The sequence below is a fragment of the Mesoplodon densirostris genome, chromosome X (genome assembly GCF_025265405.1).
Source record: "Mesoplodon densirostris isolate mMesDen1 chromosome X, mMesDen1 primary haplotype, whole genome shotgun sequence".
NCBI lineage: Eukaryota > Metazoa > Chordata > Mammalia > Artiodactyla > Ziphiidae > Mesoplodon > Mesoplodon densirostris.
Genome location: NC_082681.1, coordinates 2132217 through 2148767, shown reverse-complemented (window position 1 = coordinate 2148767; position 16551 = coordinate 2132217). Strand labels below are relative to the sequence as shown.

At 42.6% G+C, this 16551-nt stretch overlaps 1 protein-coding gene across 1 annotated transcript in view; it reads right to left on the bottom strand.

Moving 5' to 3' along the window:
• Nucleotides 1-16285, bottom strand: part of F8 (coagulation factor VIII) — a 112998-nt gene extending 96713 nt beyond the window's left edge. Inside the window, exons 1-3 of the mRNA XM_060086856.1 lie at nucleotides 16140-16285; nucleotides 3515-3636; nucleotides 394-516 (exon numbers count right to left, since the gene is read on the bottom strand). Coding sequence (XP_059942839.1) covers nucleotides 394-516; nucleotides 3515-3636; nucleotides 16140-16285 — 391 coding nt within the window. The remainder of the gene's footprint in view (nucleotides 1-393; nucleotides 517-3514; nucleotides 3637-16139) is intronic.
• Nucleotides 16286-16551: the final 266 nt, after the last annotated feature.

The following is a 16551-nucleotide window of genomic DNA, read 5'->3' as shown; positions in this document are numbered from 1 at the left end:
GTCAGTTTGTGCTTCTGCTAGTTGGCCCTAATCACATATTTAGAAATTGGGGGGAGGGGAGGCAGAGGAGATATCTGGAAATTCTGAATCTAAGGAAGGAGAAGGAGAATTCTGTTTCATTTCTATACCATGGGCCTTGATCCTCCCTAGGAAGTTTTCTGGGCATAGGAAGGCAGATACAGTGGGATTTTTAACCTCTGCAGCCTGGCTCCCCAAGGGAGAACAGGGGACAGCAACAAACTTTAGGGTTTAGACTAAAATGACAAGGTTCTTGACTTCATGAAATGGGCCTAGGTTTGAATCCCGAATCCACCATTCAGTAGCTGTATGCCCTTATACTCAATACTCTTTTGTTCCTAGGATGACAGGACAATAGGAGGGCATTTGACTCACCTTCAGAAGATTTCCAGTAGGATACGCCAATAGCATGAAGACTAACAGGATGAGAAGCCATATTCTTAAGTGTAACGACCACTGTGTCATAAACCTCAGCCTGGATGGTAGGACCCAGCAGACCTGCAAGAATGAGATGTCCCCCAAAGGTCATTTGGAGGGTGGCACTCCAGAAAACCTGTTATCACAAAAGTGATGGTCAAAGTCACAGTAGAGAAGCATGCCCCTATGGTTATTGATAAAAAGTAGTAGCTGAATGAATGAATACATAAACTGCTATAACCAGCTCAGCCTCATAGTTGTTCTGAAGACAGATTTCTGGCAATTCATTCAATGCATTTATTAATTCAACTAATAATTGAGTTCCTACTATATTCTAGAAACTGCCATAGGCAGTAGAGATGCAGTAGTTAACAAGATAGATCATGGAGATCACATTCTAGAGACATTAAGCATGTAAATAAAGAAAGAAGAAAATTGTAGGTTGTTATAAGTGCTATAAATGATGATGGTGTGCTAGAAAATGATGAGGCAGGAAGTAGAGGACACTTTAAATATGGTAAACTAACATGTGGTTGAAGCAAAGTGAATGAGCAAGGGAATAGTAGAAAATAAGGTTATCGAGGCAGGCAGGGAACATAACATGTAGGACTTTGTAGGCTACAGCAGTTTGGATGAATTTGGAATTTAGAAGAAGCAGACTTGGGACTTGTATTGGAGGAAGGGTGTAAAAAATATTAATTAACAGAAGCATCAATTAAATAGAGTTGGGAGACCAGAAGGGGGCGCTCTCACACCCTGTGACAATAGCAGAACCCAACGGGAAGAAGACTCCTCATCTTTCCTGGCAAGGACTCAGCCAATAAGCAGCCATGGACTCTTTGTTTACTCTAGCCCTTCCAACTTCCTTTTCCCCTCTATAAACTGTGTTCCTCTCCCCTTGCTATTCAGGGACTTGTTTGTAGCTTGCCATGGTTGCAGACCTCAAAATGCAGTTCTCTGCTGATCCTGAATAAACCCATCTTTTCTGGAGAAATATCTGGTAGTCTATTTTATTTCAACAAGGTCAACAAGTCAACAAGACTTGCTCATGGGTTGGATATTGAAGATAGGGGGGAAAAAAGTGAGAGAGCCAGGAGCCAGGAATGACTCCTGTGATTTTGGTTTGTGCAAGTGGGTGGTAGTCAGGCCATGGCACAGAAAATTTAGAGGAAAATCAAGACTTCTGACTTATACACATACTAAGTATAAGATGCCTACAAATGGTTTTATTGAATGGACTGGATTCAATGGGATGAAAATATGAAATAGGTTTATTTTTCATAGCTTTTAATTGTATGTGGAATTTCCCTTCGTTGCATTTTGAACAGTCCCACTTTTTTCCCAGTAACCTTCACATATTAAGAGTATCATTTTTAGGTACTAATAAATCCAGTCTGGTCTAATATCAAATTTTTGATGTCACCTGCAATTTAAGGGTCCCTCCCTCCTCCAGTTCAGTTCTGAAACAGGCTCAGAAACCTGTAATGGGAAAAGGAAGTTTGGTTGGCAGCTTCACTGCTTTCTCATTTTACTGCCTCTGGACTTTCTGAAGTTGGAGCTAGTGGACAAAGGATAAGAGTGCAAAAAGAGACATGCTGACAAGATCTTTCTTGGCTTTGGTACCTCCTGGATGTGGCACATGCCAAAATTCTGGGTCTTTGTTTCTTAGAGAACTTATATGAGTTCTTTAGAGACTCTCTCCCTCTCAATATGGGGACGTCCTACTCCACCTCCCCCTGACATGGGATACGCCCTCTCCAGCTGTCACTTTATCTCTCCTCTCAGTTTCTGCTTCTGACAGTACAATCACATAGATCTTTTCTGTTGGGATCACTTAGCCCTGGCAGGAAGTCCTCTCAGGCAGGGTCTTCTTGAGGCAAGTCTTGTCCTATGACCTTCCTGGTCTCACACCTAATGGTTGCAGTGCAGTTAGCCTCTGCTATAGCCCACTCTCCTTATTATGCCATCAGGGGAAGCTCCCCAACACTCTGGCATTGAAAGTTTTTCCAGATAAAAATCAGGCACTAGTCAGTATCTTCCAAGCTCCAGAACTATGTCAAGTTTTCTAAATGATTCTCCTGAAGCCTCCCTCACTGCCGCTTGACATGAGGGAGAGGCCTCCCTCCCGCCATGGGAATATACAAACACCAAAATGCTTTCAAAAGACATCCTTAAGGGGACTTCCCTGGTGGCGCAGTGGTTAAGAATCCACCTGCCGGTGCAGGGGCCATGGGTTCGAGCCCTGGTCCGGGAAGATCCCACATGCCATGGAGCAACTAAGCCCGTGCACCACAACTACTGAGTCTGTGCTCTAGAACCCGCAAGCCACAACTACTGAAGCCCTCGCGCCTAGAGCCTGTGCTCCGCAACAAGAGAAGCCACCACAATGAGAAGCCCGCGCACCGCGATGAAGAGTAGCCCTTGCTCGAGGCAACTGGAGAAAGCCGGCACACAGCAACAAAGACACAAGGCAGCCAAAAAATTAATTAAATAAATTTTAAAAAAAAGAAATATTCAAATCTAAACTCTTTCATAAGTTCCTAACCTTCTTTTATATAGGCTGGAGGTATATGATGGGCTAACAGTTGCTGAACCAATTTTGGACCACTACCTGACCAAGTCCTGAATAGGTGGCCTGATATCTCTCTTTAGAATTTGGGGGTACTTGTCACCTATAATTCTGAGCAATCATTCTAAGGTAGGAAATGTCTCATCTTAACATCCTGTTACATGCTTATTTGACACCTAAGTGGAGGTATCAAGCAAGCAGTCTGAACTAGAGATATAAACTTGGGACTTATTGGCATGTATGATATTTTCAAGCCATGAGACTGGATAAGATCAGCTAGGGATTGGAAGCAGAAAGAAAATAAAATGAACCCAGGTCCAAGATAAAGGGCACTCAAGCAGGGGAGGAGGGCCCAGTAAGAAGACTGAGACCATTCAGCCAGTGTATTTCCCCAAGATGTTGTAATAAGGGAAGCCTGGCCAAGAAAACTGCAGCCCCAAGACTGGGGAATCCTTGCAAGGAAATAAGATACCCCGTTTCATAACAATGAGTCAATATTGTTTGCATTACCCATCCATGGTGGCCTGGGCTTGGCAATGTTGAAATGCTGATCCATGAACTCTACAAACACAGTCTTTTTGTACATGACTGAGGTGTTGAATGGTAAAGATCTTGGCACTCTAGGAGAAAACCTGTGTGAAGAAAGGAAAAAGTCATTCATTTTGGTTGACCCTTCTTTGAACCCACTTTAAAAAATAGCTGAGGGACTTCCCTGGTGGTCCAGTAGTTAAGACTCCACGCTTCCAGTGCAGTGGGCTCAGGTTCGATCCCTGGTTGGGGAACTAAGATCCTGCATGCCGTGTGGTGTGGCCAAAAAATAAAACATAATTTAAAAAGCAGCTGGAAGTAATGCTTCCATCCCACTCTCCTCTACTGTTAACAAGGCAGATTGGAAGCTGTATACGAAGTCACAGAGAAAACTGCTGCCCCCAAAATTAGAGAGACAGACAGGTGAATGCAGAGAATCACAACTTACTAGAACAGAAACCTTCAAGCAGAAATGCCTGTGGGAACCAGTGTTGTAGTAGGAAATAAAATAAATAAATTTTTAAAAATTATAAAAATAAAAAATAAAAAAATAAAAATATGCCAGAGCATTCTGTTCTTATGCCTGCCCTCATGAGAAATTATTTTACCAGAGCTTATCATTCTGGGATTTTAATCACAGCTTAATCTACCTGGAAGAAGGAAGATACCCAACATCATCCTCCTTCTCCTTCCACGTAGAGGAAAGGGAATACCCAACTCTAGCCATCCTGTGTCAAGGGGTGAGACTGAGAAGCAGTGGTGAAGTTCACAGTCCAGGGGCACAGGCTCACTAAAAGACTGAGACCTAATCATAGGGCTATAGAGCACTTCCCCACACCTCACCACCACATTACTGAAGGCCTAATTTACCAAAGTTCCTTTTATCCAGCACTCATGTCCATCATTCAGCAAAAACTTACAAGGCACACTAAAAGGCATTAAAAAAGAACCCCACAGTTCATAGAGACTGAACAAGCAGCAGAACTAGAGTCAGATATGACAAGAATGTTGGAAGTATTAGACCAGAAATTAAAAAAAACTATGACTAATATGTTAAATATTTTAATGTAAAAAGTAGGCAACATGTAAGAACAGATGGATAATATAAGCAGAAAGATGGAAATTCTAAGAAAAATCCAGAAGAAATGGTAGAGATCAAAAACACTGTAATGAAAATGAAGAGTGCCTTTGATAGGCTCCTTAGTAAACTGGATATTGTTAGGAAAAAAATCTCTGAGCTTGAGCATATGACAACAGAAACTTCCAACACTGAAAAGGAGAGAGAAAGTTGCTCCTCAAGGGCTATAGATCATATCCTGAGTCATATCCCTGAGTTGTTTTGCAGATACTAAGACCCCCACCGGGTGGAAGAAGGTAACTGCATGCTGACCACCGGCGTGTAGTCCCCAGACCACCGGAACCAGAAGGCTGATGATGTTGACTCCCTCCCGAAATACCACCTGGCTACCTCACCACCAACCAGTCAGAAGAATGTCCATAAGCTGATCAGGTATCCCACCACCCCCTCCCTCACTTTGCCTTTAAAAGCCCTTCCCTGAAAGCCATCGTGGTGTTCGGGTCTTTTGAGCATGAGCTGCCCGTTCTCCTTGCTTGGCCCCAGGTTGGGCATCTTGCAATAAATGCTGCACTTTCTGCCAAGGAAACTGCACCAAACAACCAAGTAAACTGAATGACTTAGCCAGTTGATGTTAGCCAGCCTCAGTCATTGGCACCCCAATGCTGCCAAAATGGACATATAAATGGAGGAGCCATGATGGTGACTATGCATGGGCTCAACATCATGGACTCACCAAGGCTGATCTAGCTACTGCTGTTGTAAATGTCCAGTTTGCCAGGAACAGAGACCAACACTAAGGCCCTGATATGTCATCATTCCTCAAGGAAACTATCCAGACACTTGGTGAGCCTCAGTAAGCTAAGCCCCCATAAACTCCTCCCAATAAACTTCCCGCACACATACATACACAAAAGAAAAAAAGCAGACAATCCTTTTTTTTTTTTGAAATTTGTGTGCTTAAAAAGCTATAACATCACCCAAGGAAACACAGAAGTTGTCACTACTTGCACAATGTTGGCTGGCAACATTCTTTTTCATCCGATTTGCTTTCAGATTATTCACCGACAGCTATAAATTTGTGGCAATGCTGTCACCCGTGAGTAGCAGAACCCCGCTCAGAACAACCGAAAACTTAAAAGGCCCCAAAACGGTGCTTCCCAGCGAAAGGGCAGGCGTGAGGCTGTCAGAGCTCTTTCAGGAGGCACACGGTGGCCCTCCGCCCACCAAAACCGTGGCTATGCTAAGGCGAAGCTGGTACCCAGCAGGGTGGAACCATCTGGTAGGTCCCCGAGTTTGTGCCCCTGGAACTCTGATGAGGGGTGTGGCCCAGAGACATAGGTTTGAACGGCTCTGGTGAAAAATAAAAGTGCATCGAATGGCAGACAGAGCAGACGCTGCTACGCGAGTTTCCGGGAGCCCCACTCAACACGAACGGCAGGCGACGGTGGAAAGAAGAGGCGTAGACACAGGCAGACACACCAGACAGCCACCTGCAGAAGGAGGCTCTGTGAGCCCTAGACAGTGTCGAAATCAAGGAGGAAGGGTCAGCCAAGGAAACGAGGGAGATGCCCCTTCAGAAGACACGAGGGTTTGGCAGAGCCTGAAAATGGTGAGCCTGCACCTAACAGTTTAGCAGCTCCTGCTTCACATAAAGATTGTCGCCAGCACGAGAGAAACTGGCCAACCGACAGTCACAGAGGAAGACCTCGGCAGCCTTGGAGGTATGGAGCAGCAGATGGACTGAAAACACTCTTCAAAGTGTGCATTGTTTTGCGTACACCTCTCTCAAGGAGGAGGCAAAGATGAGACTGACTTAATTCTCTCCTCCCTGACAGCCCTCCCCTCCCAGGGAGCCTTGCAGCTCACTCCATCACAGGGTTTCCAGGACACCCGAGAAAGCACGTGCCAGGAGCAGTTCGGCCAGCCCAAGGCCAGGACAAGTGACTCTATGTACTGGCTGAGGGCCAGAAGCCACCGTACTGATAAGGAAGCCCTTCCAGTAAAAGGAGCTGATTTACAGAGTCAGGCGTGGGGATCTGCATGGACCACAGTGCAAGAGCAGGCTGAACGATCAAATTGTCAGAGGCCCATCTCATCTACTCGGGCTACACAGCCACCTTTACCTCAAGTCACACCCATAGCCATGTGGGGGGTCCCTGACGACCAGTCGCTAGCAGGGGAAAAAGCCTGAGATTATGTACAGTTGGGTCAGCTTGGTATTCAGGTACGAGCCAAAAACTGACCTCTGTTGTATTACAGCCCCACTCAGGGATGGATTTAACAGACAATGGTGAAGGATAATCTCCCGATGGGCCAAATTTTGGCTAATGTTGGTTGTTCACTTTGAGCAGAAAGAGAAACAGCCCAAGGTTCAAATATACACAGACGAATGGACAGCAGCACATGGCTTGGCTGGCTGTTCAAGGGCCTAGAAAGAAAAGGACTGGAAGGTCAAGGACAAGGATGTCTGGGGCGAAGGCATATTAGTGAGTGGGTACAAAATAAAAAAACCTTCATGTCATATGTTAATGCCATCAGAGAATAGCTACTGTGGAAGAAGTGCAAAACAATAACAGAGACAAAATGGCTGACAACTACCATTAGCCAGCCTCTACATGGGCCATCTCAGTGCTGGCAAGATGTGAGCCAAGTGGCTGTGGAGGCGTGGAGAGAATTAATGCATGGACCCAAAAGCAAGGGGTCCCACTGACTAAGGCTGATTTAACTTGTGTTGCCTCCCCAAATCCAAGCTGCCAGCAACAGAAACCCCTGCTGAGTTCCTAACTGGGCACTGTCCATCATGGAGACCAGCCAGCGATTCGGTGGCAAATTGCACTGGATCCCTTCCACCCTAGAAGGGCTGGCTCTTCATTCTGAAGAGAAGAGACATGTATTTCAGGGATATGTTCGCTTTCCTGCCTGCAGGGCCTCAGCCAGCACCACTGTCTGAGGGCTCACACAGGGCTTGATTCACTGATGTAGGATCCCATATGACATCGTATCAGACCAGGGGGCCACTGTACAGCAAAGGAGGTGCTGGAGTGAGCCCATGACCATGGCATCCACTGGCTTTACCAGATGCCACCCCGTGCAGAAGCTGCCAGACAGAGAGAGCAATGGAATGACCTCTTAAAGGCACAGCTAAAGCTCCAGCTTGGAGGCAGGGCTCCATAAGGATAGAGGGCCAACCTCCAAGGTGCTGGATATGCATTGATTCAAAGATGGTTCTGTGGCCCGAATGAGAACACACGGGTTTAGGAAGCAAAGCACGGCAGCAAAACAACCTCTCTTCCCCCGTGACCCACCCGGGGAGTCTGTGCCGCCCATCTCCACCTGCAGCTCTGGGCTCGGCAGTGTAGAAGGTCCTCACAGCACAAAACACAAGAGTCTCACTGAATGAGAAGCAGGGGCGCCGCCTGGGTACCTGGGGCTACCATACCCAAGGAGGGGCATGCCAGACCAGGAGTCCCTGGGGCACGACCACCAAGGGGGGAGGGCTGTCTCACGCGAAGCAGGCCCGAGTGGGTCACACCCCAGGGCAGCCACACCAGCTGAAGGGCGCGATGCGACGGCCCCTGGAGCCTGGAGAAGCTGCCCCCGGTGCAGGTGAGGACATGGAGGGTGAGTGAGTGGGGGCTGTGATGGAGATGGGGAGGGGGCGGCCCGGAAAGTACTGGAACCCGGCCACCTGGGGGGTGGGTGCTGCTGGAGGACAGCCCTCAGCTCCGGTATCTTCGAGGAGTGGCCCGCCGGGCTCATGCCCCGCCCACAGGGCCTGGACACCCCTTTTCCAAAGCAGCCCACTGGCCCTTCTCAGGGAGGCCAAGCCCATTCCCAGAGCAGACCACAGCCCCTTTCTGGAACAGGTCACGCCCCCTTCCCAGGATAGCCACGTCCCTTCCCAGGATAGCCAGTGCTTAATGACTGATCAGTACAGAGACACAGGGGGCCTGGCCGCGTTGGCCTAAGTGGGACAACGCAGAAGGGTCATTCCTGCTCCAGAGCTCCTTGTAGGGTTGGCCTGCACTGCGGCCCAGCTTCTCCCTCCGCCCTCCCCTGCTTTCCCAGGTATTGATCCCAAGAACACTCTAAATAAAATTCCTGCACATTGATATCCATCTCACAGTCTGCTTCTGGGGAACCCAAATGGTGATTATTAATTCATATTTAAATGTGCTCTAATTTCATCCATCTCTAGAAATTTCCATGGCATTAGCCTAAGCATAGACCTACATGGCTTTTAGTCATTTAACATCATTTGATGCCTACATCATTGAGTATACTCCTCCCTTCGGTTCATTTGTCCCATCTCCTGGCCACTTTGAGACTATGCCCTTCCACAGTCAGCAACTCATCCCTAGTTTGCTCCCTTCCCCTTTTCCCACTCCATCTCCTTGGTTCTCCTGAGTCTACCCTACTCAGTTTCTCCAAAGTTTCCATTGGTTTCTAACAAGACTCAGACCCATGTCCAGAGATAGGTATTTTGACATACACTAGCACAGTACTTTCACTTTAATATTTATGACTAAAATGAAAATATAAGACATAAAAAATGTTTACTAGATCAAGAGTTTGGAAGAGCAGAGAAGGAACAGGATCACGAGTACACAGAAAACAAATTTTTCTCTCTCTGAGGGAAGAGTGAAAACCAAAAGCTAGATAAAAGATCAAGGCTGTGAGACAGAAACAGAAGGCCTAGGCCCTAGTCAAGTGGGACGTGATTTATGTCTCAGATTCAGGGTAATCTGCACAGTAAGTGACAAAATGTTCCCGGGTTCACAGGTTTTACTCCTTCCTAACTTATGTGGGTTTTTTGTTTGTGTATTTCCCTTGAGGTTTGATATATAAATCTTGCCAAATATGTTTGGCAACAATGGCCTTGACCTGAACTGTTCTTTCACATTTTATCTAAAACCAATCGGAAAACCTATTATATTCCCTGACCCTTGCTTAGAAGAAGTTGAGCAGCTGCAGGAATAGATAATACAAAACTGAATTTTCCCAGATGTTTGTTTCAGACCTTGGCAGAGGTTGTCAGGATGTGTCCAGAGTCAGCTTATCCTGTTAATCAGTATCAAAATAATCTAGACTATAAAATGGTGTCATCAAAATAAAAATTCTATCAACTTTTTCCTGGTAAATACATGTGACTGCCTATAAAACAACGGAAAGCTAGATAATAAATCATTTTCTCCATTCAATTCTACACTCAGTCTATTATTTACTATACCTCAGCCTGCATGTTAGATGAAAACTATAATACAAGCACGATGTATTAAGTACAAATATTTCAATATTAATTTTCAAAAAGACCAACATTAATGGATAAATGGTCAATGGTTCATTTAGATACCAGGCTACTGACCATCTGGGCCTCTACTTCAGGATCATTAACACTGCACAACCACAGGCTTGGATCGCTTCCTTAAACCATACACAAAAGTTAACTCAGTGTATCAAAGAACTAAATATAAGAGCTAAAACTATAAACCTCTTAGAAGAGAACAGGTGTAAATCTTTGTGACTTTGGATTTGGAAATGGCTTTTTAGACATGACACCAAAACCACAAGCAACCAGTGGAAAAAAGAATAGATAAATTGGAGTTCATTAAAATGAAAACCTTTGTGCTGGGAGAAAATATTGAAAACAGGTACATCTGAAAATTTACTTCTATCCAGAATATACAAAGAATTCTCAAAACTCAACAATAATAAGACAACCCAATTTAAAAATGGGCCGAAGATTTGAATAAACATTTTATTAAATAAGATACAGGAATGGTCAATTACACATGCAAAGATGCTCAGCATCTTTAGTTATCAGAGAATGTAAATTAAACATACAGTAAGATACCACCACATAGTCATTAAAATGACTAAAATTAAATACTGGTAACATCAAATATTGTCCAGTATGTGTTGCCACTGGCACTTTCATGCATTGTTGGTGAGAGTACAAAATGGTACAACCATTCCAGAAATCTGTTGGTAGTTTCTTATAAAGTTAAACATGCATTTCAGCATGATCCAGCAATTTCACTCCTAGGTTTATGTAAGATAAAGGAAAGCAGATGGCCACACAAAAACTTGCACAGGTATGTTCATAGCAGGTTTATTTATATTAGCCCCTGGAAACAATCCAAAGGTCCATGTGGCAGGGAAAAGATATACACATTGTGATATATTCCCATAATCGAGTAGTAATCAGCAATAAAAAGCACAGAACAACTTCATGTAACAACCTAGGTGAATTTCCAAATCACGATGCTTAAGATAAAAAGCCAGACACTGAAGAGTGTATATTGTATGAATCTACTGATATAAAAGTCTTGTAACATCAAAAGCGAATCTGTAATCTGTAAGAAAGGAGCTTGTTGCCTGGTGCCAGGTAAGGGTAGAGAGACTCACTGAAAAGTTGCAGGAGGGTTGACTAGGGTGATGGTTATGCAACTTGTATGCGTTTGCCAAAGCTTATGAAACTGTACACTTGAAAATCTGTGTGTTTCACTGTATGTAAACTACACCTGTGGTAGGCAAAATGTTGTCCCTCGTGACCTTTGCCATTTGGTGTTATGCTCATGAATATGTTCTGTTAGACAGATCTGAAGCATGAAATGGACTTGATGCACTCTTGCTAGCATGAAGATGGAGGGTGCCGCATGGAAACTGAGAGAAGGAACTAAATTCCAATTCAGCCTGGAAGTGGATTCCCCCACAGAGTCTTCAGTAAGGAGCAAAGCCCTGTCAACACCTTGATTTTGGCCTTGTATGATCCTGAGCAGAGTACCTAGTTGAGCCCACCTGGACTTCTGACCCACTGAAACTGTGAGATAATAAATGGATGTTGTTGCAAACTGCTAAGTTTGAGGTAATTTGTTACACAGCAGTAGGAAACTAACAGGATGCTCAAAGTTGATCCAAATACCAAAAAAATAACTTGACAACCAAATTAAAAATGTGATTAAAAATCATGCTTCTAAATGAAATCAAAGAGGATATTACAGACTACTGAAAACAATGACAACTCTTCATAACATAACCTATGGGATATGGCAAAATTGTTCTCAGAGAAAAACGTATAGCTTTAAATGCCTTCACTGTTAAAAACAAAGGACAAAAGAAAGAGAAAAGAACATATTATTTTCCCTAAGATATTAGAAAAAATATAGCATGACAAGCCAAAAGAAACTATCATTGATAAAGATAAAATCTGAAAATAAATTAAATATAAAAAATAACCAGGGACTTCCCTGGTGGCGCAGTGGTTAAGAGTCTGCCTGGCAATGCAGGGGACACAGGTTTGAGCCCTGGTCTGGGAAGATCCCACATGCCGGGGAGCAACGAAGCCCATGCGCCACAACTACTGAGCCTGCGCTCTAGAGCCCGTGAGCCACAACTACTGAGCCTGTGCTCCAGAGCCCATGCTCTGCAACAAGAGAAGCCACCGCAATGAGAAGCCCGGGCAACGCTACGAAGAGTAGTCCCTGCTTGCCGCAACTAGAGGAAGCCCGTGCACAGCAACAAAGACCCAACACAGCCAAAAATAAATAAAATAAATAAATTAATTTAAAAAAATAACGAAGAACAAAAAAAGCCAAAAGCTCATTATTTGAAAAGACCACCCCCAACAACAACCAAAGAGAAATCCCTGATAAACTTGTTCATGTAGAAAAGATAAATAACAAAAATTTAGGAATTTAAGAATGAGAGAGGGCAAATAGCTACAGATGATGTAGAGTAAAAGAATCATGAGACAGTGCTATATGCAACACAGTGGCAACAAAATTGAAAAAATAAAGGAAATGATTTCCTAGAAAGGTATACAATTATTAAAGCTGACTCCAAAAATAAGCTGAATTTTGATTTGACTAGTTAACATAGAAGAGCCTGAAGAGATGATTAAAGATATTGCAAATGTCACTTGGACCAAATGGATTCATATGTGAGTCTTATCTAACTTTAAAACAATAGATAACTCTAATGTTATTTGAGCTATTTTAGGCAATAGAAAAGGATAGAACACTCACCAATTCATTTGATAAAGCCAATAAAACTTTAATACCAAAATCTAATAATAATAGTAAAAAATAAAGTTTTATATCCAGAAAAAAATGAAAACAGTAATTTGAAAAGATACATGGACCCCAATGTTCATAGCAGCACTATTTACAATAGCCAAGGCATGGAAACAACCCAAGTGCCCATCAACAGATAATTGACTTAAGAAGATGTGTTTTACACACACACACACACAATGGAATACTACTTAGCCATAAAAAAGAATGAAATCTTGCCATCTGTAGCAACATGGATGGACCTAGAGAATATTATGCTTAGGACCTAGAGAATATTATGCTTAGTGAAATAAGTCAGACAGAGAAAGACAAATACTATATATTTCACTCATATGTGGAATCTAAAAAATAATACAAATGAATGTATATGCAAAACAGAAACAGACTCACAGATATAGAAAACAAACTTATGGTTATCAACGGGAAGAGGGAAGGGGGGAGAGACAAATTAAGGGTATGGGATTAACAGATACAAACTACTATATATAAAACAGGTAAGCAACAAGGATATACAGTATAGCATAGGGAACTATAACCATTATCTTCTAAAAACCTATGATGGAATATAATATGTAAAAATACTGAATCAGTATGTTCTACACTTCAAACTAACACAATATTATAAATCAACTATACTTAAATTAAAAAATAAAGCTATAGATCAATCCCACATAATAAAGGCACACAGTGTCTAAAAAATATTAGCACATAGAACCCAACAATAATCAAATTGTATGAACATTAGATTTTACTCCAAGAATATAAGGATATTCAATGTCAGGAAGTCTATTGACATAATCTATTTGTCCTCAACATATTAAAGGCCAAAATTCATATGATCCTAGAATGCTGAAAAGCCATTATTAATGAAAATTTTATGGCAAGGAGTAACAAAGACCACTTATCAAGAACAAACAGCAAATGTTATTCTAAAAAGCAAAATATGAAGACTGTTTCAAGTAAAATCAATAAGATGGGAAAAATAACTGATTAAACATTGGAAAAGAGCTAGAATCTGCCTTATTTTGAATATGATTCAATACACATAGAGACTGCCATGTAAAATTATTAGAATTTATATGAGAGTTCAGTAAGGTAGCTAGATTTGAGATGAATATACACAAACCAATAGCTTTTCTCTATTCTGGTACTTAACATCAAGAACATAGGAGAAAACATTTGATTAACAATAGCAACATATTTATAAAATGCATAGGGATAAATGTCATAATAAATTACTTACATTTATTATATTAGTAAAATTTATGTATAAATTTAATGAAATTTAATGAAATAGGTACTAATATATATGAGAATTTTATATGATGAATGTTTTTATTCAAATCAGTGGCAAAAGATGTATTGTTTGATAAACGGTGCCTTGCGATAGGCTATTAATACTTGTAAGAATAAAATAGTTCTCATAATCTAAAAAAAAATGAAAGAGCCCAAAGAAAAATGGGCAAAACATGTGAATAGTCAAATCTCAAAATATAAATGCAGTAGTCAACAAGCATTTAAAAAGATGTTCAGCCTCATTAGAAATAAAAGGAGGGGCTTCCCTGGTGGCGCAGTGGTTGAGAATCTGCCTGCTAATGCAGGGGACACGGGTTCGAGCCCTGGTCTGGGAGGATCCCACATGCCGTGGAGCAACTGGGCCCGTGAGCCACAACTACTGAGCCTGCGCGCCTGGACCTGTGCTCCGCAACAAGAGAGGCCGCGACAGTGAGAGGCCCGTGCACGGCGATGAAGAATGGCCCCCGCTTGCCACAACTAGAGAAAGCCCTCGCACAGAAACGAAGACCCGGCACAGCCAAAAATAAATAAATTAATTAATAAACTCCTACCCCCAACACCCAAAAAAAAAAAAAAAGAAATAAAAGGAATGTGATTATTGTAATGATGAAATATCACTCTGTACCTACTAGATTGGCAAAAATTGAAAAACAAGGTAGGGCTTCCCTGGTGGCGCAGTGGTTGGGAGTCCGCCTGCTGATGCTAGGGGACGCGGGTTCATGTCCCGGTCCGGGAGGATCCCACATGCCGCGGAGCGGCTGGGCCCATGAGCCATGGCCGCTGCGCCTGCGCGTCCGGAGCCTGTGCTCCTCGACGGGAGAGGCTGCAGCGGTGAGAGGCCCACGTACCGCAAAACAAGGTAAAACTTATTGCTGATGTGAATGCAGGGAGAAGGGCACTCCTATATGTTGATGGTAGAAATGTTTGAAGAGTTCTAGCCTTTTTGGAAATTAAAACTAAAAAGGAAATATTCCCTTCATTCCAACAATATCCCTCTTGAGAATCTGTCCTATAGGAATAAAAGCATCAGTATGTAATGATATAGGATATAATGGCCAAAAACCTGGAATAATAGGGAATTTTATGTAGCCATTAAAAAGATTGAAGTTATGCCAACTGACTTGGACAGAATTCTATTAGGTGTTAGTGAGTGAGAATAGTGTATAATATCCCATTTTTGTAAAACAATGACCAAGAAAACCTTTATTTGCATATATGTGCATACGTGCGTGTACATGAATCTATATTACCATACTAGGGTTACCTGACTGGGGATAATCAAGAAGGGGGCTCAAGTAGAAGGAGAGTGGGGAGCAAGGCAAAAAGAACAGAAAAGATTGTAACGTATGTATGGCATGACCATATTTAATATTTACATTACCATTATATATGTATTGGGTTTAAATCTTTACAATACACATTTAAAGAAAACAAAACAAAATTTAAAACAAATGACTTCAGCATTCAACTCAATAAGCAAAAAGTTAGATCAACTAAATGAACCACAGGAAGCTAGGAAGAAGAAATGAATTGATGAAACTAAAAGCAGAAATTGATAGAACCAAAAGATGGGTCCTGACAAAAGCAATAAAATCGAGAAACTTCCTGGAAATATTATTTATAAGAGAGGAAAAGAGAACATACACAAACTAAGAATGGAGATATAACTACAGACACAGAACAGTTTAACAATATCACAAGACTCTTACGTAACTTGATACCAATACATTATCAAATCTAGGGATAACCGATTGCTTCCTAGGAAAATGTATATAACCAATATTGACTGAGAAGAGGTAGAAGAATCTGAATAAATCAACGACCATAGATAATGTTGGAAAGATCATTTAATACTACTGTCCCCAAATGCACCAGAAGCCAGAAAAGATGAAAAGTTTCTGAACTCATGGCTAATACTATCCTTACAGCAAAAGTGCGTGTCGTATTGATGGGTCTTAGTGCTGTTCTCCCCGTGGAAGCTGTGGGGTAGGCTGACGGAAGTTTCGTTCTGTCTCTTACGCTGCTTGCCTCTTCGCCCTCACTCTACTCCACTCTCTAGCTTCCAGAGTGGCAGCGTGTGACAAAGAGAAGCAAAGGACAAAACAGCCAGAGTCACAGCCCTACCATCCTGACCAGCCCATCTAGAACAGGCCTTTACCTTGTGTCCACGTGCAGCTCACTGAGCAGTTCACTTTGCACATAGTCCCAGGACAGTTCCACCGCGCCCAGGTAGTATCTTCTGATGGCACCAAAGCTGAAAGGCAAAAGGCACAGAAAGAAGCAGGTGGAGAGCTCTATTTGCATGGCTCTGATTGCTAGAAAATGTTCGACTGGAGAAACGAAAGATTAATTCTTCTCTAAAAATATCTTTGGCTCCCAGGAGAAAAAAGGTAAATTTTGTATGATTTAGCGAAAAGTCCCAAAATTTTCTCAAAGGACTTTAGGGAACTTGACTGGCTGGAGTGACAGCAGCATTAGCGCTCAGCAGTGACCGATAGGATTGCTTCCTTTTTGGCAGTGGGAAGCAGCCACAGGAAGAACTGAGTAGGAAAAGGGAGGCTGAGCTAAAG